Consider the following 26,445-nt stretch of genomic DNA (forward strand, 5'->3'; position numbering starts at 1 on the left):
GGACCCATTAATCTTTGTTTTCTGTCAGCCAGCCAATTTTCAATCCATGTCAGTACTCTGCCCCCAATACCATGTGCCCTAATCTTGCCCACTGATCTCCTATGTGGGACTTTATCAAAGGCTTTCTGAAAGTCCAGGTACACTACATCCACTGGCTCTCCCTTATCCATTTTCATAGTTACATCCTCAAAAAATTCCAGAAGATTAGTCAAGCATGATTTCCCCTTCGTAAATCCATGCTGACTCGGACCGATCCTGTTACTACTATCCAGATGTGTCATAATTTCATCTTTTATAATTGACTCCAGCATCTTCCCCACCACCGACATCAGGCTAACTGGTCTACAATTCCCTGTTTTCTCTCTTCACCCTTCTTGAAGAGAGTGACAACATTAGCCACCCTCCAATCCACAGGAACTGATCCTGAATCTATAGAACATTGGAAAATGATTACCAATGCATCCACGATTTCTAAAGCCACCTCCTTAAGTACCCTGGGATGCAGACCATCAGGTCCTGGGGACTTATCAGCCTTCAGACCCAACAGTCTATCCAACACCATTTCCTGCCTAATATAAATTTCCTTCAATTCATCCATTACCCTAGGTCCTTTGGCCATTATTACATCTGGAAGATTGTTTGTGTCTTCCCTAGTGAAGACAGATCCAAAGTACCTATTCAACTCATCTGCCATTTCCTTGTTCCCCATAATGAATTCACCCGCTTCTGTCTTCAAGGGCCCAATTTTGGTCCTAACAATTTTTTTCCTTTCCACATACCTAAAGAAGCTTTTGCTATCCTCCTTATATAGTCCATATATTCACACTTTTATATCTACAACTACTTCTGGATTCAAGAAATGTTGCATTGTTTTTTATGTTTTCAACTAATAGCATTTGCAACAAATTACATTTAACATCATACCAGACCAAATGCTGTTTAAAACTGTAGAATTTGATTAAAGTAGATGAAGCTTAACATTTTGAAACTAGATCTTGACAGAGTACCAGAGACTCAAGATGAATACTACAAAAAAAAGTAAAAAGCATAAGCAAAGGGAACACATTAAAAAAGGAAGCCAGGGTCTTTCAATATACTTACAAATAATAAAAGGGTAGTCAAAGAGATTGTAGGAACCATGTATCTGTTGCCCATTTGCATTGCATTCTCTGTTCTGCATTTATTATGTTTATTTATGGTAACCAGTCACGAGTGGGGGCATGGTAAAAGTGAAGGGAATAAGTTACGTATTCTTGTTTATTTCATTGCAGTTTGTAGCTTGGGATCTGCTGAGGTCTTATCTTTTGCTGACCGCTTAACATTGCTGAATAATACTTAGCTTACACTTGGGTATGCTTAAGTTTCACTGCTTCAAGATTGTATCCTTGCTAGTTGCTAATAAAGGATTGAATCAAGGATTCGACTTTTGGAGCAAGCATCGGGGTTGGGAGTGTGTCATGCAAGTATAATGACTCTGTAGTGGTCGCAGAACTGTTCTGCTTTGGTTTTGCTGTTACAGGAATAAGAAGGCTTATTTAGGACCAAAGCTTTCCTTAAAAAAAAGTTTAAGGTAGATTGCTAGATAACTCCCAGGTCAATGGAACTGCTCTGGGTGCAGATGTGTACGTGCCTCAAACAGCATCCTGTCCAATTAATTGGAATCTTCAATAAGGTTGCCAGTTTGTTGTAATTAACTGGAGGTGTGTTCACTTAACACGTGGGTGGCCTCAGCTGGTACTGCATTTCAATTTTTCCATCCTGAAGAGGCATTAACAGGAGCTTGGAAAAACATGATACGGTACAAATGGAAGATAGAAGTGGCGATGGAGTGAGTGATAACGGGATAGTTGTTGCATGCCACTGAAAATATTCTCTCTCATTTCTACCTGATGCATATTCATTTTCTCTCTGTTCCTCCCTGCCCCCACCACTTTTATTCTGAACGAGGATTGTCTCAGCACAAGTTTATGCATGAACAATCTTTACGTCACCAGTTACCCATATAAACAAATTCAACAGCATTTCTAGGAACGCAGAGGTGACAAGGCTGTCATACTTCAGCATCAGCTATAAGATGCTTCAAATGTCACAATAATGGAAGCTTTAGAGAAATTAGATAGAGTAAAAAGGAGAAAGGTATTTAAAAGTTTGTCCTTTGGTTTGAATCGAGAGAAACAAAAGGTGTAGAAAAAAATTACGGGAGCAATGCCTGGAGGAGTGGAAACATTACACCTTTCTGTCCATAAAAATAGAGATAATCTGACATCTGCAGACCAGTCAGCCTTATGTCAATAGTTGGGAATCTTTCAGAGACATAATTAATTACACCTACAAAGCATTAGTAAATGCCAGCCAGTTAATTAGTTCAAGCAAAATCATATTTGACTCATTGAGTTCTATGAGGGGGTGGATGACGTATTCAAAAGGCATTGATAAAGGACAACACGTTATACAAACTGAAAGCCAAGGGAACAAAGATGCAGTTGTTTTGTGATTACAAAATTAGCTGAGAGACACAAGGCAGAGAGTAATGCAGCAGCTCTTTTTCAAACTGGAGGAAAGTTAGACAGGAAAGCCATAGCGCGATATGGGCCCAAATGCAGGCAAATGGGATTAGTGCAGATACAGATAGGAATTACAGTCGTCATGGCGATGTGGGCTAGAAGGGTTTGCTTCTGGGCATTTCATGATTCACTGCTATCCTCCAGCATTAGCATTTTTACCACTCTTCGTTTTGATGCATATTCATGAAATAAACTTGGTTGTGCAGAGTACAATTTCAAAATCCAGAAATACTAAAGTCAGGTACTCAGCAAACAGTGAGGCAGACTGCAACACACTTCAGGAGGCCATAGGCAGATGAAAGTCACTGGTACGTGGCAGAAGAAATAAACTGGGGATAAATTGTAAACTGACAGATTTGAGAAAGAAAAATAAATAAAAATTAAAAAAAATAAATCAAAAGAGTGCAATTTTAAAAGGGGCGCAAGAACAGAATCCCCTGGAATTGGTTGTATACAACCTTTGAAGGTGGAAGAGCACACTAAACCAAGGAAATTTCACTAAATGTTCATAAATTACTGATTACCCAATGACAGAAAGATCTTGTGCAGTTCTAATCATAGCTCAATGACAGGATTTCGGAGGTTAGCAAGAGTACAGGGGAAATTTTCTGAAGTGGGGCTTGTCGTGCAGAACTTCAGTTGCACAGAGATAAGGTAAGGTTGTTAATCTTGGAGCATGGTTTAAGGAAAACAAATTTTCAAGTTGTTAAAAGGTTTTGATGTAGCAAATAAGGATAAAGATTTTCCAGCAGCAGCAGAGTCAGTCATCAAAGGAAAGGGATTTAAGTTATCTGGCTAAAGAATTAATGGCGAAACAGGAGAGGAGAGTTCTTGCTTTACTTGACGTAATTATGATCTGGAATCTATTCCTTAATGCGAGATGGAATCAGATTTAAAATAATGTTTAAACAGGATGGGAAGTGGAAGACATAGTTGGAAGAACATAGGACTCAGAATTGAGTACAGGAACAGGCCCTTTGGCCCACAATATCTGTGCTGAACATGATGCCAAATTAAATTAAATCTCTTTGGCCTGCACATTACTTACATTTTCCATTCCCTGTATGTTCACTTGTCTATCCAAGAGCCTCTTAACAACCACTATCGTACCTGCCTCCATGATACTGAGAAACATCCTAGGATGCAATGGGACACATCATCAGCGATGTAACCCAGGGTCATCGGGTGTTTTGTGTCTTTCCACATCAGGTACTTTCGCCCAGGCGACACAGCCAGGGTTGATCAGGCTCTGGTTTGTGTCCCAGCAGCGCTGGTCCACTGGTCACACCTCTTGATCCAGAGCCATCTGGAGACTCGCTCAGCAGCCTCAGTGACAGTCCTGATGGCTCTTCTCTTTGCAGCTCCCACAATGCCAGGGAGAGAGTAGGTTCTACACAGTAAGCAGCCAGGAAAACCTCTACATCCCACCTCTACAGGCTCACATTGTGCCATCCACCCCTGTCTCTGGCACTGCTCTACCAGCTCCTGGTGCTTGGTTTCCTTATGGTCAAACGCCTCCTCAATCTGGTCTTCCCAAGGAACTGTCAGTGCTACCATGACCACCTGCTTCCATAACTATCCCTGGCAGCCTACTCTAGAAACCCATCATTTTCTGATAATCAAAGAAAAACTTGCCACACACATCTCCTTTAAACTTTCTCTCATGTCATCTAAGACGTAATATTTCTACCCTGATTAAAAGATTCTTCCTGTCTATTTTATCTACATCTCTCATATTTTATACATTTTTTTTAAATTAGGTCTCCCCTCACCCTCCAGTGCTCCAAAGAAAACAACCAAAGATTTTCCGCTCCATTCTTATAGCTCATCTGCTCTAATCCAGGCAAACATCTTCTGCACCCTTTCCAAAGCCTCCTCATCCTTCTTGTCATGGGACAACCTGGATTGTACACAACAGGACTGCTGCTTCGCACCTCCAGCATCCCAGGTTCATTCCAGTTTGCATAATCTCCCTGCGATGGCATGACACGTGCCCTCCAGTTTCCTCCAGCAGCCCAAAGACATGCAGATTGGAAGGTTAATTGGCCACATGGAGCTGAATATGGGGCAGGGCGAAAAGCTGATATGAATGTGGGGAGAAACAGGTTGCAGAGAAAATTAGAGGAGAATGTGTTTGCTCTGTTTGTCGGCATTGACAAGATGGACCAAAACATCAGACTTATTGAAGTATAATACATAAATACAAACTGGAACTTGGTGAGATCCACAGTGTTATAGGAACAGGGCAGACAAATAGAAACCATTGGAAAGCTCTTCCCTAGTGCTGGCAGAGACACAATGAATCACCTCCTTTTGTGCTGCATAATTTCCTTTATTAATATAATCTACCACAAATACCTAGGAGGAAGCACAAATTGGAAATACAGCATCATTTTCAATAGGTTTAGATAATTGGGAAAAAAAATAAAGGCAACAGATTCTTAAAGCTTTTCATCAAACTGGTTTTAAATTTTACACCTGCTTCAATGCTACAAAGATCAAGGTCTGGAGTACATACATTGGAGAGAGTCCGGGGAGCATCTTCTTCAAGCACGATCCAAGGTAGCCCACTACTTCATTCACCTCCTCTGAAGTGGTTAGTTTGAGGGGAAAAGTACATCGGTCAGTTTCTACAACCAGCTGAAAAACAGAACAATTCACAAATGTTTCAACTCTGAGTTCTCAACCAAGTACAAATTAGAGCATTATTATAATTCTTCAAGACTGACATCACCTCGAGACCGACTCTGTGCTTTAAATTCCCTTCTTATATCCCCCATAAGCATCTTTTTGGGTCAATCTCTCAAGAATTTGTTTTTCCCCAATTACCCAAATTGTTGTACTGTTCTTTTTTCGATGTGCAGCAACATAAATCAATCGAGAGGTTTCATTGAAACAACTAAATGCGTAAAAACCATAGCTTCTTGATAGCTGTGACTATTTGGGGAGGGAAACAGCTGGGGTGTTCCATTTTTTTTACATTGACACTGACCTGAAAAGATATACCATGTCTTCCCATTTCTCTGGGAGAACACTGTTGACATACGGTTTACTGTGGAAGGGCATCTCTGCTATAACATCCTGGAATCCTTGAGGGTCAATACAATCCCCACCTCAGGCAGAGATTGGAATATCATTTAATAGTACTAGTTTAAGCCCATCAGTGAGTTTGAAAGCTACGAAAAAACCATGCAACCTGGCTAGTTGAGAGGAAATTCTAGACAATGGCTGTGGGGCATTTAAAAATATGAATTTTGCATGCAAAAAGAACCCATGCATGCCAGAGGCAAAAATACCCAACTCTGCAAAAGTTTTATTACTCCAAGTCAACCTTTCTTTGCAGTTCACAAAACTTACCCATGAAATAAAAATAAAGACCAGAAGCTGTGAGCACAAGAAAATCTCAAAACTACCCCTAATTCATATAAAATATATGACCCCCAAGTTTAAAAAGTTCTGCTTCCTACTAATGTTCTGAGATGGAAACCTATCAAATAATAAGATTGCTTCAGAGGGTGGCAGGGTTTGGAAATCTTAATTTCTTTCTCTGAATTTCTGACAATAATATTCACATTTATGAATGCCCTGATGAAGGGACTCAACCAAAAACACTGACTATTCACTTCCTTCCAGAGGTTGTCTGGGCCGCTCAGTTCCTCCAACAGTTTTGAGTTTTGTTCCAAATGTCAGCAAGTTTAAGGTGAAAGGCAAAAGGGTTAAAAGGGACCTGAGGGGCAACTCCGTCAGGTAGATGGAGGCATGCATATGGAACAGGCTGCCAGTGAACAACACTCAAAAGCCACCTGCATTAGCACATAGATTGCAGGAGTTTAGAGGGATAAGCACCAAAACGTAAGCAAATGAGAGTAGCTTAGTGGGCACGATGGTCGGCATGGATAAGTTGAGGCAGAGTGCTTGTTTCCATCTACATTACCCTACAACTCTCTGACACACTTTAAAGAAGCAGCTTATAGAGGATCTGTAAGATGGTGTCAGTGAACAACGCTACCAAAGGCAGCATACTCAAAACGGGTCGCAAAGCAACTCCTTTCACTTCTTTTGTCTTTGTTTTACTTCAGATATGGTTCTGCCACTGTTGGGATCCTGTTACCTACATTCTGGCGGCGTGCTTTCAGACCAATTGAGTGATCTGGCGCTTTGCCGACTCCGAGAGGGTTCCGCGAGACCATGAACAAAGCGTATGGCATGGGCCATAAGACCATAAGATATAGGAGCAAAATTAGGTATTTGGCCCATTGAGTCTGCTCCACCATTTCATCATAGCTGATCCATTATTCCTCTCTGCTCCAACCATATATCCATTACAGCACGGAAACAGGCCATCTCAACCCTTCTAGTCTGTGCCGACATGCATTCAGCCCATAACTCTCCATTCCTTTCCTGTCCATCTATCTATCCAATTTAACTTTAAATGACAACATCGAACCTGCCTCAACCACTTCTGCTGGAAGCTCATTTCACACAGCTACCACTCCCTGAGTAAAGAAGTTCACCCTCATGTTACTCCTAAACTTTTGCCCTTTAACTCTCAACTCATGTATCATCTTATACACCTCTATCAAGTCACCTCTCATCCTCCGTCACTCCAAGGAGAAAAGGCCGAGTTCACTCATCTGTGCACATTCCCCATTTCTGTACACTCATATTTTGAAACACCTGCATAATGTCAGCCTCAATCTTCTGAACTTCAAGGTGTGAAGTCCCAACCTCCCTGTATCGCTTCATGACTTGACCAATCAAGATCCTATTAACCTCTGCCTTAAATACTCGTAAAGACTCGGCCGCCACAGCTTCCTGTGATAAAGAATTCCACAGGTTTTCTGAGCATCACTGAAAGCAAGTCTTCTGTTGATCCTCAACGCAGCAATGCATGGAAATGCACAATCACAGCGCCAAACCACAGCAGAATCCGGATAAGGCTCCCCAAAGTACAGTAGACAATTCTGCCAGTGAGTACATGGAGGTCAGGAAGCCAGGAGACAGGGCGCAAGCCCATGATTGATTCTATCTCGCACTGATTAAGGTGCCAAGGAAATCATTGCGGCAGATGCAGAGGGCGAGTGGGTATTTAGCGCTGTCCCCCAGCCTCTTGCCCCCTGCTGCCGGAGGCAAGGTATACATGTGACAGTCTCTCTCTCTCCCTCCACCCCGTTGCTTGCTGATCCCAAGGGAAGTTACTTGCATTTGAATTTTTTTTTATATATATATCTCTCTCTCTCTCTCACACACACACACACACACACACACACACACACACACACACACCAAAGCAATATTTGATTGACATGGTTTGTGTACTGTGGACTCTTATCATTTGTTTCTAGTTTTTCTGATCGCTCCTGCTTTTGTTACTAGTCTGGGTGATTTTGAATCGAGGCAGCCTGCAGATAACGAACACCGAGCTGAACCGAATATGCCTTTTGATTTTGTGGTTTATATTCCGCATTTTTGCTGTTTGTGCAATATTTTTGTACGTGGGGGGGGGGTAGGTTGATTTTTTTTCCTTCTTTGAACAGGTTCCGTGGTTTTTCTTTGTTTCCTGGCTGTCTGTGGGAAGACAAATCTCAGAGTTGTATACTGCACACATACTTCCATAATAAATGTACTTTGAATCCTGAATCTTTGAATCTATAGTTTAAAATGTAGCTTTGGGCAAAACACACTATTTTCTCCAAAGAAAAAATTCTTTCTCAACTTCACATTCACAGTTATGCAAAACTCCTCAACCTTTAGATAAGCAAAGCCTTTACCAAAGCTTATCTGTGTCTGCCTCCATTAACAACACCCCTGTTTTTAAAATGGTAAATTAATAATTAAGTTCATCAATGATCAACTGAACCAGGCCTCAATGCTTGCAGTTGTAAGCATCAATATTAATGGCTTCTCTGCAGACAGGTAGAATGGCTACCCAAAGGCATTGAAACAAAGGTGCTTATGTTGAAAAGGCGTCAAGCAGAGACAAGTTTCCTGCAAGATTTGATTTGCAGAACATATACCTTGAGGACATGGATTTCAACAAAGGAATATTTCATTGCCATCAAGGCAGCCACAGCATTGATTCCATCAGAAGCAAGCTGTGAAAAACTTTAAAACCTTAAAAATGAAATGTGAAGTAAGTCATTCAGCCTGCTGTGCAGTACATTTTCTCTGGATCTTTGCAAGTTGTTTTAAACAAGAGCAGCTTCATTTAATGAATGGTAAAATACACCTTGTACATGAATCATTACACATCAGTTACTGGTTGGACTGACCTTATAATCCTTTAACGACACCATGAATAGTAGTGGGAAAACTGCACAGTGTCAGTGAAAGGACAAGTGTTACTTATTTTATTGTTTTTATTTAGCGATACAGTGCAGAGCAGACCCCTCTAGCTCTTCAACCCACCAGGCAACCAGCATCTCCACCACCCCAATAACCCTAACCTAATCACAGGACGATTTACAGTGACCAATTAACCCGCCCGATATGTCCCTGAACTGTGGGAGAAAACCCCGGCATTCCACGGGGACAGTAACTCCGGAATTGAACTCCGAAGTCTGGAACGTCCTGAGCGGTAAATGTGTTGCACTAACTGCTGCGCTAATGTGGCAACCCTGATCACATACTAAACGAAACAAAGCATCCATCATTTCAAAATCACCAGGTAGGAAAACCTCTCAAACACTGAAATAGTGTATCACACCAGGTGCCCACGAGTGGCAAAAGATACTATTGTTTTAAAACAGGGTTTACATTACTGAATGTATTGACCAAATGACAGTAAGAATGTAAAATGCTTCTGCACTATTTATGTTTTGCATATATTGCTTTTTAGGAATAACATTTAGTTATGAAATACATAAAAAATAACAGAGGGCCTTGCTAGGGAAATAGATACTGAGCCAAAACAGACAGGAAAAAAATGATAGGTTGCATAGATGGGAAGTTGAATAAACACAAATTCTCTGAATTCAACTTCACCTTACTTTTCACAGGTTTTCAAAGTGCAAGAGGTAAGAACACCTGACACATGATAGATACAGTTTTGTAATAAGTAATTTTGATAAATGTAAAGCTGGTGGAAAGGGGTGGAGAATGAATTATAGAAAGCTATAAGCTCTGTCACCAATACGCTGGCAACAGATGAACGATACAAAAAGACGAAACTGCTGTTTATGAAAGTGGCTTTTTGAAGAGGTAAGAGTTGGAGATGATTACAAGTGTGGAATTTATAGACAGCAGAAAGCTGGCTAAATAGATTAGTTAGTCCTACAGTGTCCCTGATGACTACAACTGCGAAAAGTGCATCCAGCTGCAGCTTCTAACAGTCCGTGTTAAGAAGTTGAAGCTGGAACTGGATGAATTCCGGATCTCTCGGGAGGCTGAGGAGGTGATAGATAGGACATATAGAGAGGTAATTACACCCAGGTGCAAGGCACAGGAAACTAGGTGACAGTCAGGAAGGGGAAAGGGGTTAAGGAGCCAGTGCAGAGTACCATGTGGCCATCTTCCTCGACAACAGGTATATCAGTTTGGATACTCTCAGGGGTGATGACCTAACAGGAGAGTCACAGTGGTCGTGTCTCTGGCACTGAATCTGCCTCTGTGACTCAGAAAGGAAGGGTGGAGAAGACGTACGCTGTGGTGACAGGGGATTCATTAGTTAGGGGAACGGATAGGAGGTTCTGTTGGTGAGAACGAGATGCCTGGATAGTATGTTGCCTCCCGGGTCTGGGATATCTCAGATCGAGTCCTCAGCATTCTTAAGTGGGAGGCTGAACAGCCAGAAGACATGGTCCATGTAGGTACCAACGTCATGGGTAGGACGAGTGACGAGGGTCTGCAAGGTGAATTCAGGGAGTTAGGTGCTAAGGTAAAGGACAGGACCTCCAGCATTATGACTGCAGGATTGCTGCCCATGTCATGTGCTAGTGAAGCCAGAACTAGGAAGATATTATATAGTTTAATATGTGGCTCAGGAGTTGGATGAGGAGGGAGGGCATAAGATTTTTGGATCATTGGAGTCTCTTCAAGGAAAGGTGTGACCTGTACAGAAGGGTCGGTTTGCACCTGAACTGGAGGCAGACTAATAACTTAGCAGGAAAGTGTGTTAATGCTGCTTGATGGGGTTCAAACCAGAGTTGCAGGGCAATGAGAACCACAGTGCCAGAATAGTTAGCGGAGAGGTTGTGGAGGCAGATGTTGGTAAGACCTCAGACAAAGTTAAGCATCAAAAGGTTGAGCATGGTGCGACTAGTGCCCTTACCTGCACACATTTCAGTGCAAGAAGTATCACAGGAAAGGCAGCTGGTAGTGCTGAATTAGCTGGTTTACAAAGAGAGGCTAAGTGTAGTGAGGAGAGGCTGTTGATAGGGTAAGACTTCAGTCGATAGGGTGAATTGCAACACAAGAGATGGACATAATCAGGACTGAAAGTGTTATATTTGAATGCACACAGAATAGGGTAGGTAAACTTGTAGCACAGTTGCAGATCGGCAGGTATGATGTTGTAGGCATCACCAAATCATGGATGAAAGAAGATTACAGCTGTCAGCTTAATGTCCAAGGATACACGGGCAGAAAAGCAGATGGCGCGACGTTACTCTGTTGGTAAAAAATGAAACAAAATCATTAGAAAGAGGTGGCATAGGGTTGAAAAGTGGTGAATCATTGTGGATAGAGCTAAGAGTAAAAAGACCCTGATGGGAGTTATATACAGACCCCCAAACATTAGTCAGGATGTGATCTGTAAATTACATTGGGAAAAATGCATGCCAAAAAGGCAATGTTACAATTGTCATGGGGGATTTCAATATGCAGGTAGATTGGGAAAATCAGGCTGTTGCTGGATTCCAGGAGCGGGAATTTCTAGAATGCCTACGAGATGGCTTTTTAGAACAGCTTGTCATTGAGACCACTGGGGGATCAGCTATTTTGGAGTGGGTGTTGTGCAATGAACCAGAATTGATTAGCGAGCTTCAGGTAAAAGAACCCCAGGGGCAAGTGATCATAATATGATCAAATTCACCCTAAAATTTGAGAAGGAGAATCTAAAGTCAGATGTATCAGTATTACAGTGGAGTAAAGGATATTACAGAAGCATGAGAGAGGAGTTGGCCAGAATTGATTGGAAAAGAACACTGGCAGGGATGACTGCTGAAATTTCTGGGAACAATTTGAAAGGCACAGGATATATACATCCCAAAGAAGAAGTAGTATTCTAAAGGCAAGTTGACACAGCCATGGCTAACAAGTGAAGTCAAAGCCAACATAAAAGCCAAAGCAAAAATTAGTGGGAAGTTAGAGGATTGGGAAGCTTTTAAAAACCAACAGGCAAATAAAAAATCATTAAGGTAAAGATGGAATACGAAAGTAAGCAGCCAATATAAATAAAGAGGATGCCAAGTTTCTTCAGGTACACAAAAGTGTAAAAGAGAGGCAAAACTGGTTATCAGACCACAGGAAAAGATGCTAAGGAGGTAGTAATGGGGGACAAGGAACTGGCATCAAACTGAACAAATATTTTGTATCAGTCTTCAATGTGAAAGACACGAGCAGTAAGATGGAAATTCCAGGTGTCGGGGTCATGAAGCGTGTGAAGTTACCATTACTAGAGAGAAAGTTCTTGGGAAACTGTAAGGTCTGAAGGTAGATAAATCACTCGGATCAGATGGTGTACACCCCAGGCTTCTGAAAGAGGTGGCTAAAGAAATTATGGAGGCATTAGTAATGAACTTCCAAGAATCACTAGCTTCTGGAATGGTTCTGGAAGCCTGGAAAATTGCAAGTGTCACTCCACTCTACAAGAAGGGAGAGAGGCAGAAGGAAGGACACTATAGGTCAGTTAGTCTGACCTCAGTGGTTGGGAAGATGTTGGAGTCGATTATTAAGGATGAGGTCTCAGGGCACTTGGAGGCACATGATAAAATAGGCCAAAGTCAGCATGGTTTCCTCAAGAGAAAATCTTGCCTGACAAACCTGTTGGAATTCATTGAGGATATAACAAGCAGGATCAAGAAAGGAAAATCAATTGATGTTGTATACTTTGATTTTCAGGAAGCCTTTGAAAAGGTGCCACTTGAGGCTGCTTAAGAAGCTATGCTCTATGCGCTATGTGCAGAGCCAAAAGAGACCGGGGCGATTTTGAACAATTTCTTTTCTTCGGTATTCACGCAGGAGAAGGATATTCAATTGTGTAAGGTAAAGGAAACAAGAAGGGTAGTTATGGAAAGTATGATGATTAAAGACGAGGAAGTACTGGCGCTTTTAAGTAATATAAAAATGGCTAAGTCTCCGGGTCCGGACAAGATATTCCCTAGGACCTTGAGGGAAGTTAGTGTGGAAATAGCAGGGGCTCTGACAGAAATATTTCAAATGTCATTAGAAACAGGGATGGTGCCGGAGGATTGGCGTATTGCTCATGTGGTTCCATTGTTTAAAAAGGGTTCCAAGAGTAAACCTAGCAATTATCGGCCTGTGAGTTTGACATCAGTGGTGGGTAAATTGATGGAAAGTATTCTTAGAGATGGTATATATAATTATCTGGATAGATAGGGTCTGATTAAGAACAGTCAACATGGATTTGTGCGTGGAAGGTCATGTTTGACATATCTTACTAAATTTTTGGATGAGATTACTAGGAAAGTTGACGAGGGTAAAGCGGTGGATGTTGTCTATATGGACTTCAGTAAGGCCTTTGACAAGGTTCCACACGGAAGGTTAGTTAGGAAGGTTCAATCGTTAGGCATTAATCTCAAAGTAGAAAAATAGATTCAGCAGTGGTTGGATGGGAGACGCCAGAGAGTAGTGGTGGATAACTGTGTGTCAGATTGGAGGACGGTGTGTAGTGGTGTGCCTCAGGGATCTGTACTGGGTCCAATGTTGTTTGTCATATACATTAATGATCTGGATGATGGGGTGGTAAATTGGATTAGTAAGTATGCAGATGATACTAAGATAGGTGGCATTGTGGATAATGAAGTAGGTTTTCAAAGCATGCAGAGAGATTTAGGCCAGTTAGAAGAGTGGGCTGAAAGATGGCAGATGGAGTTTAATGCTGAAAAGTGTAAGGTAGGACATTTTGGTAGGACTAATCAAAATAGGACATACATGGTAAATGGTAGGGCATTGAAGAATGCTGTAGAACAGAAGGATCTAGGAATAATGGTGCATAGTTCCCTGAAGGTAGAATCTCATGTGGATAGGGTGGTGAAGAAAGCTTTTGGTATGCTGGCCTTTATTAATCAGAGCATTGAGTATAGGAGTTGGGATGTAATGTTGAAATTGTACAAGGCATTGGCGAGGCCAAATTTGGAGTATTGTGTACAGTTCTGGTCACCGAATTATAGGAAAGATGTCAATAAAATTGAGAGAGTACAGAGGAGATTTACTAAAATGCTGCCTGGGTTTCATCTCCTACGTGACAGAGAATGGTTGAACAGGTTAGATCTTTATTCTTTGGAGTGTAGAAGGTTGAGGGGGTACTTGATAGAGGTGTTTAAAATTATGAGGGGGATAGATAGAGTTGACGTGGATAGGCTTTTTCCATTGAGAGTGGGGGAGATTCAAACAAGAGGACATGAGTTGAGAGTTAAAGGGCAAAAGTTTAGGGGTAACATGAGGGGGAACTTCTTTACTCAGAGAGTGGTAGCTGTGTGGAACGAGCTTCCAGCAGAAGTGGTTGAGGCAGGTTCGATGTTGGCGCTTAAAGTTAAATTGGATAGATATATGGACAGGAAAGGAATGGAGGGTTATGGGCTGAGTGCAGGTCGGTGGGACTAGGTGAGAGTAAGAGTTTGGCATGGAATAGAAGGGCCAAAATGGCCTGTTTCTGTGCTGTAATTGTTATACGGTTATATGGTATTACAGGAAAGATTCTAGCATGGATAAAGCAGTGGCTGACTGGCAGAAGGCAAAGAGTGGGAATAAAGGGAGCCTTTTCTGGTTGGCTGCCAGTGACCAGTGGTGTTCCACAGGGGTTTGTGTTGGGACCGATTCTTTTTACTTTATATGTCAGTGATTTGGGTGATGGAATCAACGGCTTTGTTACAAAGTTTTCAGATGACATGAAGATAGGTGGAGCAGCAGGTAGCTTTGAGGAAGTAGAGAGGCTACAGGAGGGCTTGCAGCAATTAGGAGAATGAGCAGATAACTGTGTGGTCATGCACTTTGGGAGAAGTAAAAGCTGTGTTTATTTTCTAAATGGAGAGAAAATACAAAAAAACTGAGACACAAAGGGATTTGGGAGTCCTTGTGCAGTTTCCCTAAAGTTAATTTGCAGGTTGTGTCTGTATTGAGGAAGGCAAATCCAATGTTGGCACCTATTTCAAGAGGACTAGAATATTAAAACAAGGGTGTAATGTTGAAATTTTAAAAAAGCACTGGTGAGGCCTCACTTGGAGTACTGTGCGCAGTTTTGGGCTCCTTAACTTAGAAAAGATGAGCTGAAACTGGAAACCCTAACCCTAACCCTTCTTCACAACTATCAGATTTGAAACAAGCTGTTAGCAACCTGGTTTTGAGCATCAAGTTGTCACACGACCAGCAACTCCGTCATAACAATACCCAAGCTCATCTGCTGTTGAAAACTGTATTTGTATTAGATCAGATTAGATTATGAGGACACGCAGTCCTCTTGTTGTCATTTAGTAATGCATGATACAATATTCCTCCAGTATGATATCACAGAAACACAAGATAGACCAAGACTGAAAAACTGACAAAAACCACATAATTATAACATATAGTTTCAACAGTGCAAAGCAATACCATAATTTGATAAAGAATAGACCACGGGCACCGTAAAAAAAAAAGTCTCAAAGTCTCTTGAAAGTCCCATCATCTCATACAGACAGTAGAAGGAAGAAAACTCCCTGCCATGAACCTCCAGCGCTGCAAACTTGCCGATGCAGCACCCTGGGAGCACTCGACCACAGCCAACTCTTGAGTCCGTCCGAAAACTTCGAGCCTCCGACCAGCCCTCCAACACCGAGCACCATCTCTGCCAAGCATTTTGACCCCGGCTCTGGCCACCAGCAACAGGCAAAGCCAAAGATTTGGGGCCTTCCCCTCCGGAGATTCTCGATCGCACAGTGGCAGCGGCAGCGAACTGGGCATTTCAGAAGTTTCTCCAGATGTTTCTCTGTGCTTCTCACGTCTGTCTCCATCAAATCAGAATTGTGCATGGTACCCTACTTAACAAATACTGATATCATTCCAGAGCGGCTGCGCGTGCTGCGTGGCGTCACCATCTTCTCCTCCCTGCTACACTGCTTTTCAGGGCATCCTAAAGCACTTTGCAACAACTGAAGTATTTCTGAAGTGCAGTCATAATATAATGTATGAAGCACATCAGGGTGAAAACCTTTGTAAATTTTACTGACAATCTGAAACCAGAATTTTGAAAATAGAGAAGATAAATCTCGCAATACAACAGAAATAAATAGCTCACTAAAATCATAATGTCTTATTCTCTCTTCGGTTGTCCATCAAAATTCGATGACGACGTTCACTCCTTTAACGCTGAGATCTTTGATGACTATACAGTCCTATCCTGGACCCACAAGCTCTACTGCAGGTGGGACATGTATATGTGGTAGTGGTGGCAACCATGGCTGCATTTCTCCTGGCTCTCTTCTGCTGTCTTCTGGTTGTTCTTTCCATCTCCAGAATACGAACCCCGTCCCTACACAGCTGTCGCAGCAACATCCTCCAGGTCCTCGGGTATGATCTTGCTCTTCCTTGAAGCAGTCTTCATCTGATCCTTATAGTGCTTCTTCAGCCTTCCAGCTGAGCGTCAACCATGATGTAGCTGGCCGTATAGCACCCTGTGGGGTAGCCGACATGGGGCACCCTTATCACGCCCCCAGCCACTGCAGCTGACGCTGGGTGATCATGGCCTCAATACTCCTTGCAGTTGGTCTTATAATGTCTTTTTCAAAGCATGCATTTTCCATTGCGATATTTAAAAATAATTACTGTGTTTAATAATGCACTTTAGATGCAAAACATTTCTGTTGGGCTACAAAGTGCCAGGACTAGGGTCAGAGGAGGTGAATTTCAGAAAATAAATGAAGTTTCTGCTTGTTTATGAAGAGCAAGGGAGGTGAACCGCCATCTTACCACTAACAACTCACTGCACAGGCCTAGCAGCTTAGTGTGCTGATAGCCCAATGAGTTTCTCAAATACCTTATCCCTTCCGATTAGGATTTTTACCTCCCTGTTATTGGGTGGGCACATGGCCAAGTGGTTAAGGCACTGGACTAGCGACCTGAAGGTCGTGAGTTCGAGCCCCAGCTGAGGGAATGTGTTGTGTCCTTGAGCAAGGCACTTAATCACACATTGCTCTGCGATGACACTGGTACCAAGCTGTATGGGTCCTAATGCCCTTCCCTTGGACAACATTGATGTCGTGGAGAGGGGAGACTTGCTGGTCTTCCATACAACCATGCCCAGGCCTATGCCCTGGAGAGTGAAGACTTTCCAGGTGCAGATCCATGGTCTCGCAAGACTAATGGATGCCTTTATTTATTGGGAGTTAGCCTATCTGTTACCTTCTGAATATTTGCAGTGTTATTCATAATGAAGAATGATGAAAAAAAAAAGGATTTTACATACCAGACTACAACCAGAGGTCATGGGTTAAGGGTAAAAGGTGAGAAGTTTAAGGGGAACGCGAGAGGAACATTCTTCACTCAGAGGGTCATGAGATGTGGAGTGAGCTGCCGGTACAAGTGGTGCATGGGAGCTCGATATCAAAGGTTAAGAGAAGTTTGGATAGGTACATGGATGGTAGGGGTGTGGAGGGCTATGGTCCTGGTGTAGGTCGATGGGAGTAGGCTGCTTAAATGGTTTTCGACATGAACTAGATGGGCCGAAGGGCTTGGTTCTGTACCGTACTTCTCTATGATTCTATAACCTGCCATTTCTTTGTTCCTTGTTATCAGTTCGCCAGAAGCCCCACACCTACCTTAGCCCTATTCCTACTTTGATTGAAACTCTTACTGCTTATGAATAAACTCCTCTAACATATTGAGGTCACTATCACCACAAACACTTTGATCCAGTTCTCCTGAATTACAGACTCAGACCTATGACTGTTCTTTCTTCCCACAGATGCTGCCTCATTTGCAGAGAATGTTTATTTTTTCTCCCAGATTTCCAGTATCTGCAGTTTTCTTTTGATTTTCACTCTTTCTCATCTGTTCCTTGGATATGAGTGACTTAAATAAGGCACTATTTCTTGTTAAGCACTATTTCTCTTGCAGGAATTGAGTCAACCATATCATCCGGGACTGGAGCTGCATGAACAGGATAAGATGGAAGCATACTTTCCTTATACAATTCTGAAACTACTGCTATTTATAATTCATCAGTTTTATTTAAACCAGGAGCAACTATTTTCAGCACGGCTGTCCCCAGTGGTGCAAAGTAACAGGCTTTCTCCAGTAGTGAGTTCTATAATCTGTACAGTACACTTCTGTTTTATAACATAAAATTCTGTCAGAGATGATTGATCACAGAATTTCCCACAGTTATTGTTGAGGCTAACTTTACAATGAACTGTGCTTTGTCCATGACCATGTTTCCCTTATATATCCATTCAATTAAATGCTTCTACACCTAACAATTGCTTTAAGATAATTATGGGTTTTATGTGCAAATCAATTATTTTCTATAAATAAGAGTGCATAGTGTCGACCTTTTACACGAAAAGTAACCATTAGTATCGATCTACCAAACTTAGCATGATTTTCTTCCAAGTTTAATTTACTTGCTTTGTTGCCTTTGAGAAAACTGACTTCTTCACAGAGGGAGAATGAAAAGGAGACAAAGCCAATGAAACACAATGAAAACCTGCAAAAGGAAGAGACAAAGAGTAACAGAGACATGTGGGCGTGGGTGGGAGGTGAGAGACTGAAATATTGACAGATACACAGTGACAGAAATACCGCAGGATTGTGAACGATACAATTGCAAGGTTCACTTAAATGAGTGACTGCACAGTAGGACCACACTGAAGAACTCCCCTTGTTTTGGTGCAGGAAATATAGCTGAAGCACACAGGGATATTGCAGGTGAACTTGCAGGGAAAATGGATGCTCATATTTCTTATGCCCAAAATAGCTTTTCTTTAGATCCCCACCATCAGGGCCATGCCATCTTCTCGCAGCTACCATTGGGCAGCGAGTAAAAAAGACCAGAGTCCCACCCTACAGGCTTAAGAACAACTAGCTCCCTTCAACCATTTGGTTATGAAACAACCAAAACTACCTCAGTACAGAAGGCAGGAGTCCTACACCATCAATTTCAAGAACAACTAGTTCCCCTCAACCATTTGGTTTTCAACCAACCAGAACTACCCAGTATAGTAGCATCTTGACCACTTTGCACTACGACAGAGTTTGGATAATCTATGGTTCTAATTGAGTTCTTTCTACTAAAAAAATTATATTGTAAACTTTTGTGAATGTTGCTATATGCCTGTGATGTTGTTGTAAATAAGCTTCTCACTGCACCTGTGCATAGGACAATACACCCAGCTTTGTCTTAATGTTCAAAATGTTGACCATCCAATTTTCCAACAGCTGAGTGGCAGAGAACAAAGGCATCCTAAAATAGTGGCTAGAAAAGAAAATCCAGAGAAAACTACAGATAATAGAAATCTGAACAATAACCAAATGCTGGAAACACACAGGAGGTTGGACAGCACCTGAAATTGGAGGGCAAACTAGCTGATAATATAAAGCAGGATGCCAGAAGTTTTTTTCAGTTATATAAAGAGAAAAAAGGAGATGAGGGTTGACATTGCACCACTGGAAAATGATGCTGGCGAGGTAGTAATGGCAGGCAAAGAAATGGCAGATTAATTTAATGGGTACTTTGCACCTATCTTCACTGTGGAAGACACTAGCAATGTGCCAGTGGTCCGCGAGTGTTAGGGAGCAGGAGAGAGTGCCATTGCTATTACAAAGGAAAGAGTGCTAGGCAAACACAAATGGTCTTAAGGTGGATAAGTCACCTAGGCTAGATGATGGACTACATCCCAGAGTCCTGAGAGAGGTTGCTGAAGAGATTACGGATACATTGGTCACGATCTTTCAAGAATCACTTGATTCTGGCATGGTCCCCGAGGACTGGAAGATTGCAAATGTCACTCCACTCTTTAAGAAGGGAAGAAGGCAAAAGAAAGGAAATTACAGGCCTGTTAGCCTAACCTCAGTGGTTGGGAAAATGTTGGAGTCTATTATTAAGGATGAGGTTGAGGTTTCGGGGTACTTGGAGACTAATGATAAAATAAGTCAATGTCAGCATGGTTTCTGTAGAGGAAAATCTTGCCTGACAAGTCTGTTACAATTCTTCAAGGAAGTAACAAGCAGGGTGGGCAAAGGAGAGGCAGTAGATGCCATTTACTTGGATTTTCAGAAGGCATTTGATAAGGTGCCACACATGAGGCTGCTTAACAAGATAAAATCCTAAGGCATTACAGGAAAGATAGTGGCAAGGATAGAGGAATAGCTGACAGACAGGAGATAGAAATTGGGAATAAAAGGGGCCTTTTCTGGTTAACTGCCAGTGACTAGTGGTGTTCCTCTGGGCTTGGTACTGGGACCGCTACTTTTCACATCATTTGTCACCGCCTTAGATAATGGAATTGATGGCTTTGTGGCAAATTTTGTGGATGATACAAAGATAGGTAGAGGGGTAGGCAGTGTTGAGGAAACAATGCGATTACAGCAGGACTTAGACAAATTGGAGAATGGGCAAAAAAGTGGCTGATGGAATACAGTGTTGGGAAATGTATGATAATGCATTTTGATAAAAGGAAAAATAGTGTGGACTACTATCTAAATGGGGAGTAGGTTCAAACATCAAAGGTGCAGAGGGATGTAAGAGACCTTGTGCAAAGTCTCCCAGAAGGTCAATTTACAGGTTGGGTCTGTGGTAAAGAAGGCAAATGCAATGTTGGCATTTATTTCAAGGGGAATAGAATATAAAAGCAAGGAGATCATGCTAAGCCTTTATAAGACAGTAGTCAGACTGCACTTGGAATATTGTCAATAGTTTTGGGCCCCATATCTCAGAAAGGATGTGTTGTTATTGGAGAGAGTCCAGAGGAGGTACACAAGGATGACTCCAGGAATGAAGTGGTTAACATATTAGGAACGTTTGGCAGCTTTGGGCCTGTACTCACTGGAATTTAGAAGAATGCAGGGGGTGGGGGGGATCTCACTGAAACCTACTGAGTGTTGAAAGGACTAGATAGGGTGGATGTGGAGAGGTTGTTTCCTATGGTGGGGGTCTCCAGAACTAGAGGGCCCAGCCTCAAAATTGAGGGGCGACCCTTTAGAACAGAGGTAAGAAGGATTTTTTTTAGCCAAGAGTAGTAAATCTGTAGAATGCTCTGCCACAGACTGCGGTGGAGGCCAAATCCATGCATATATTTAAGGCAGAAGTTGATCATTTCCTGATTGGTCAGGGCATCAAAGGATATGGTGAGAAGGCACGTGTATGGAGCTGAGTGGTATCTGGGACCAGCTATGATGGAATAGTTGAGCATACTTGATGGGCTGAATGGCCTAATTCTGCTCCTATGTCTTATGTGGAAGGAGAAACGAAGTATTTGGGGGTCCAAGAGCCTTGGTCAGGACTAGGAATGAGAAAAGACAAATTAGTTTTCAGTAAGATGAAAGGATGGCTATAGACATGTAGAACAAAGGAAATAGTGCGGGTATGATTCAATGTGGCCCTTCACCATGCCATGCCGATGTAAGCTCTCCCTGTGGCCTTCTACACTGACACAATGAGGCTTATGGAACACTTCACATTCCATCTGGGCTCAATGCATCCTCTGGACTCAATATCAAACTGTACATCTTTAGGTAATTCTACATTTCTTTGCATGTATCTGAATATCCTACTTGTTAGCTAGGTTTTTCTTACTTCTGTTTGTACAGTCTCACCTGCTTGATATGTTCTACATGTTCAGGGCCTACCATTTACAATCCTTACAAATAAAAATGCCAAGTATGCTGGTAACTACTGTCATTATGTCATTTGGTCTCACCCAATCAAGAGTTATCATCCCCTTCTTCCTCCACCTTTTTCCCCAATCAAAACTATCTGGTAGCTCTCATCCTTTCAGTTCTAATTCATCTTTACAGATGCTGAGCTATTGAACAAAAATAAATTTTTATTTGTTCATATTACCTGACTACTGCCCAGGTTATCAACAGGAGAAAAATCAGAAGTATTTCTAAACTTTTAGTAAGCAAAGCCTATGCTGATTGCAAAATCAGATGCTACAGTAGACAAATGAAAGTTCCTTCACTGTTCGGTCCAAGAACAGTTGCGACTGGAAACTTGCTGCTCATTAAATGGAACCAAGCACGGTGAGAACCAACAGCGAAACTCTACTCTGAATGAACTATTGTGTGCCAACTATCATTCATTCTGTATTTTGTAGTTTTAGCACTTGCATCACAATGAAAGTGTAGTTTTTTTTTAAACTTTGAAGAATGCAACAAGAACTTTTATCCCAAAAACTGTATTCACAGCCTTCTCAATGGCCATGATGGTCTCCTCAGTTCTGCCATGCAGTTCAAAAGATGATCCTTGCAAATATATTATAGGAAATGTAAAAGTCTTAAAACTAGCTGAACGACTGTGGGAACTTGGGATGCACATTCTCAATAACTTTCCACTATACAACCTGGTCCATAAAATCATAAAGATTACTGTCTGGTTTACTATTCTCTTATGACATTTCCAATTGTTACTAAATTTTCCTTTGAAAAAAAATATGATGAATGCTGCATAAGCATCCATCATAGAATTTAGGTTCATAATTGGCCATTTTCCTAAGTCATACAGCTTGGCTATTGAGCACAGTGTTCTTCAATGCCAGCTTTTCCAACCTCCACATACAATGCTGTGTCAGATAATAATCCTAGTGAACAGATGTTCAGAATAGCAATGTTATCCATATTATGTACTTACGTTATTATTTAGATGAAATATTTCTACTAAAATACAATCACAAACTAAGTACCACCAACTTATTATTGACAATATTGCATTAAAACAAAAGATTAAATATTAGGAAAAACAAGAGATAAATATTAGATAAAATAAATTTTAAGTTAATTTTTTTAACACACTACATTTCATGTCTTTTTAAAGAATATAAAAGGACTCAAATATCGAACTGCGATTAGATTTGACACTTGAAAACTAATGTAAATTGAAGTGTCAAAGTAACATCTAAATTCATGAAGAAACTACACACCAGTCAGTTTAATTTTGTCAGTAGAAATTCTATTCTTTTTGAGAAAATAATAATTATGAACAATCATTGTGGATTTCAACAGGTAAAGTAAAGATTACCAAAGTCCTAGTAACTTGCTGGATCTTGGCTCCAGAGTGCAGTCAGCATTTGGACACAGGTGTAGAGAACTAGGGACAACAAGTGACAGGGCTGGTCCAGGAGGATACATCTATTCATATTGACAGATGATCATGCTCGTGAAGAAACCTTTGATGAAACTAGCAACAGGAACATTTCTATACCATACAAATATCTGAAGGAGTTTTCCTTCTGAAGAATCACTTTCAGAATATAATCTGAAACATTCTGAGTGAATTGTCGTATCAATTTATGCATACAAATTCTTGCAAAAGGCTTAGGCATGGAGCTTGTTTTGGAATCAACATTGGCCCGGACACCAGGAGAACCTCCTGCATTACATTTTACAACAATGATTAAACAAAGTCTCAGTTCATCCACCATGATCTACTTCATAATTCTGACCAAAACAGACACGAAAAACAAATCAACTTTTTCCATCTTTTCAGATAAAAAAAAAGTAAAGATGGCAAAGCAGAAACTGGTAGACTTTGCATGCTTATTGCTAAACAATGTTCTTGCAATGATTTTTCCCATTCCACACATAATACCAAAGTAGTAAAATGGATTCAGCAGTGGCTGGATGGGAGATGCTAGAGAGTGGTGGTGGATAACTGTTTGTCAGATTGGAGGCCGGTGACTAGTGGTGTGCCTCAGGGATCTGTACTGGGTCCAATGTTGTTTGTCATATACATTAATGATCTGGATGATGGGGTGGTAAATTGGATTAGTAAGTATGCAGATGATACTAAGATAGGTGGCATTGTGGATAATGAAGTAGGCTTTCAAAGCTTGCAGAGAGATTTAGGCCAGTTAGAAGAGTGGGCTGAAAGATGGCAGATGGAGTTTAATGCTGATAAATGTGAGGTGCTACATTTTGGTAGGACTAATCAAAATGGGACATACATGGTAAATGGTAGGGCATTGAAGAATGCAGTAGAACAGAGGGATCTAGGAATAATGGTGCATAGTTCCCGGAAGGTGGAATCTCATGTGGATAGGGTGGTGAAGAAAGCTTTTCGTAGGCTGGCCTTTATAAATCAGAGCACTGAGTATAGGAGTTGGGATGTAATATTGAAATTGTACAAGGCATTGGTGAGGCCAAATTTGGAGCACTGTGTACAGTTTTGGTCACCGAATTATAGGAAAGATGTCAACAAAATAGAGAGAGTACAGAAAAGATTTACTAAAATGTTATCTGGGTTTCATCTCCTAAGTTACAGAGAAAGGTTGAACAAGTTTGAGAGGGGACTTGACAGAGGTATTTAAAATTATGAGGGGGATAGATAGAGTTGACGTGGATAGGCTTTTTCCATTGAGAGTGGGGGAGATTCAAACAACAGGACATGAGTTGAGAGTAAGGGCAAAAATTTAGGGGTAACACGAAGGGGAAACTTCTTTATTCAGAGAGTGATAGCTGTGTGGAACAAGCTTCCAGCAAAAGTGGTTGAGGCAGGTTCGATGTTGTCGTTTAAAGTTAAATTGGACAGCTATGTGGACAGGAAAGGAATGGAGGATTATGGGCTGAGTGCGGGTTGGTGGGACGAGGTGAGAGTAAGAGTTCAGCACGGACTAGAAGGGCCAAGATGGCCTGTTTCCGTGCTGTAACTGTTATATAGTTAATAGTAACTTAATTGTAGATCACTTTTCAAAGAAACAATGGAGCTCAAAGTGCTTTACAATGGCAACAACACTCATTTTTGACTGGACATAAATTATTAGAGCTAATAAAAACCTTACATGTGGGTAGGTTAATTCTTTATAGAAGTGCTCCCACTTTCTCATTTGCTTCAGATATGTCCACTATGTCAAGACGTGTCAAAAATATAAAGAGGCTATGACTGAAAATAATTACAGACTGGGAGTTGGGCCAGAATCACTTAAACTTTTCAGGAGTAGGAAGATAATTAGGACTTGCACAGCCAAAAGATTTTTTCACTGTAGAGAACCATATGCCAAAGCACTTAAGGTACTTTATTTGGTCCCATTCATGCCTTCAAGATTCAAAAAAATTCAAAATCACTCTCAGACTTCAGGACATCAGTAGACTGACTGAGAGGTGATGAGAAACTGATGGCAGAGTGGGCACGATAACCAGAGATCTCATGTCACAGTCAGATAAACAGATCCATTTTTCTGCATTACCATTGCCCATAATAGAAGTGCCATGAATTTATTTAGGGAAAATAGGCAATACTTAGCAAAAAGGTAAAAAGTCTCTCAACATTTTTGCCAGTGATCTCGCTGTCTTTCAAATGTTACTAAAGTGAAACAAACTGAGTTTTTATTTGATGAATGCTTGAAATACCTTTGCTGTGGGAAAGTACCTGCTCTGAAAAGAGGATGCTGTCCAAGTTGCATGCCATCTTGGAAAATGTCTCCCATCCACTACATAATGTACTGGTTGGGCACAGGAGTACATTCAGCCAGAGACTCATTCCACCGAGATGCAACACAGAGCGTCATAGGAAGTCATTCCTGCCTGTGGCCATCAAACTTTACAACTCCTCCCTTGGAGGGTCAGACACCCTGAGCCAATAGGCTGGTCCTGGACTTATTTCCTGGCATAATTTACATATCACTATTTAATTATTTATGGTTTTATTACTAATTACTTATGGTGCAACTGTAATGAAAACCAATTTCCCCCAGGATCAATAAAGTATGACTATGACTATGATTCCTGGTTAAGATTACATTGCAACTTGGACCTGAACTTTGCCAAAACTGTCCACCATACAGTATGGCCATTTCAATCAAGGATACTGTGAGATCTGTAAGAAACATGGGTTGACTGTCAAATGATGCTTCCTCTAAGTTTTCACAAGGAAAAATGCAAAACAATGTAGCTTCCCCAGAGAGAGAACTTCAATAACACAGGTTATAAATAAACTACGAGTACCAGACAGTCTAAAGGGAACCACAACCATAAAATCCCCCAGACGGAGAATCTGTTTATCCTACAATGCTAAGGGAGATGCTTCTGGGACAATGAAAATTGAGGGAGTCGCTAATGGCAGAAGGTCCCTGTAACCTGGAAACAAGTTGAGGTGGTGCTAATATTAAAAAAGATGATAAATAGACACAAGCCAACAGATGCATTTATTTTTAGGATTCACTATTTCCTCTGAACAGTGCTTTCTTCCCTGACTGTCATAACCACATGGACCAGCGTTGGTTACTCTTTTTGAATGGACAAGAATGTGATTGGGCTGTTCCAGTAACATGGGCCCAGAGACATGTAGTGAAATCTAAAGTTAAGGCAGGGTTCTGTAATTGGGAAAGAAAGTTCATGCTATTAAATAAACTGGGTACAACAAAAGTAGTTACAAACACAACAAATGTTACACATGAGAAAGCAAAATAAAAGCAACATACCATAAATTGATGAATAACCATTAAATTTAAAAAGATGCAAATAACAGAATATAATGTTGCTGAATAAAAAAGAGCCCCTCTGTCCCCCTGAATAT

The 26,445-nt window shown here is 41.3% G+C and overlaps 1 protein-coding gene across 4 annotated transcripts in view; it reads right to left on the reverse strand.

Annotated features, from left to right (window-relative positions):
* LOC140212608 (F-actin-uncapping protein LRRC16A-like) overlaps positions 1-26,445 on the reverse strand; it is a 345,618-nt gene that overhangs the window by 207,057 nt on the left and 112,116 nt on the right. For all 4 annotated transcript variants that reach the window (XM_072283616.1, XM_072283615.1, XM_072283613.1 and 1 more), the window contains one exon: positions 5,083-5,204. In XM_072283616.1, coding sequence (XP_072139717.1) covers positions 5,083-5,204 — 122 coding nt within the window. The remainder of the gene's footprint in view (positions 1-5,082; positions 5,205-26,445) is intronic.

This window comes from Mobula birostris, chromosome 19 (assembly GCF_030028105.1).
Source record: "Mobula birostris isolate sMobBir1 chromosome 19, sMobBir1.hap1, whole genome shotgun sequence".
Classification (NCBI taxonomy): Eukaryota; Metazoa; Chordata; class Chondrichthyes; order Myliobatiformes; family Myliobatidae; genus Mobula; species Mobula birostris.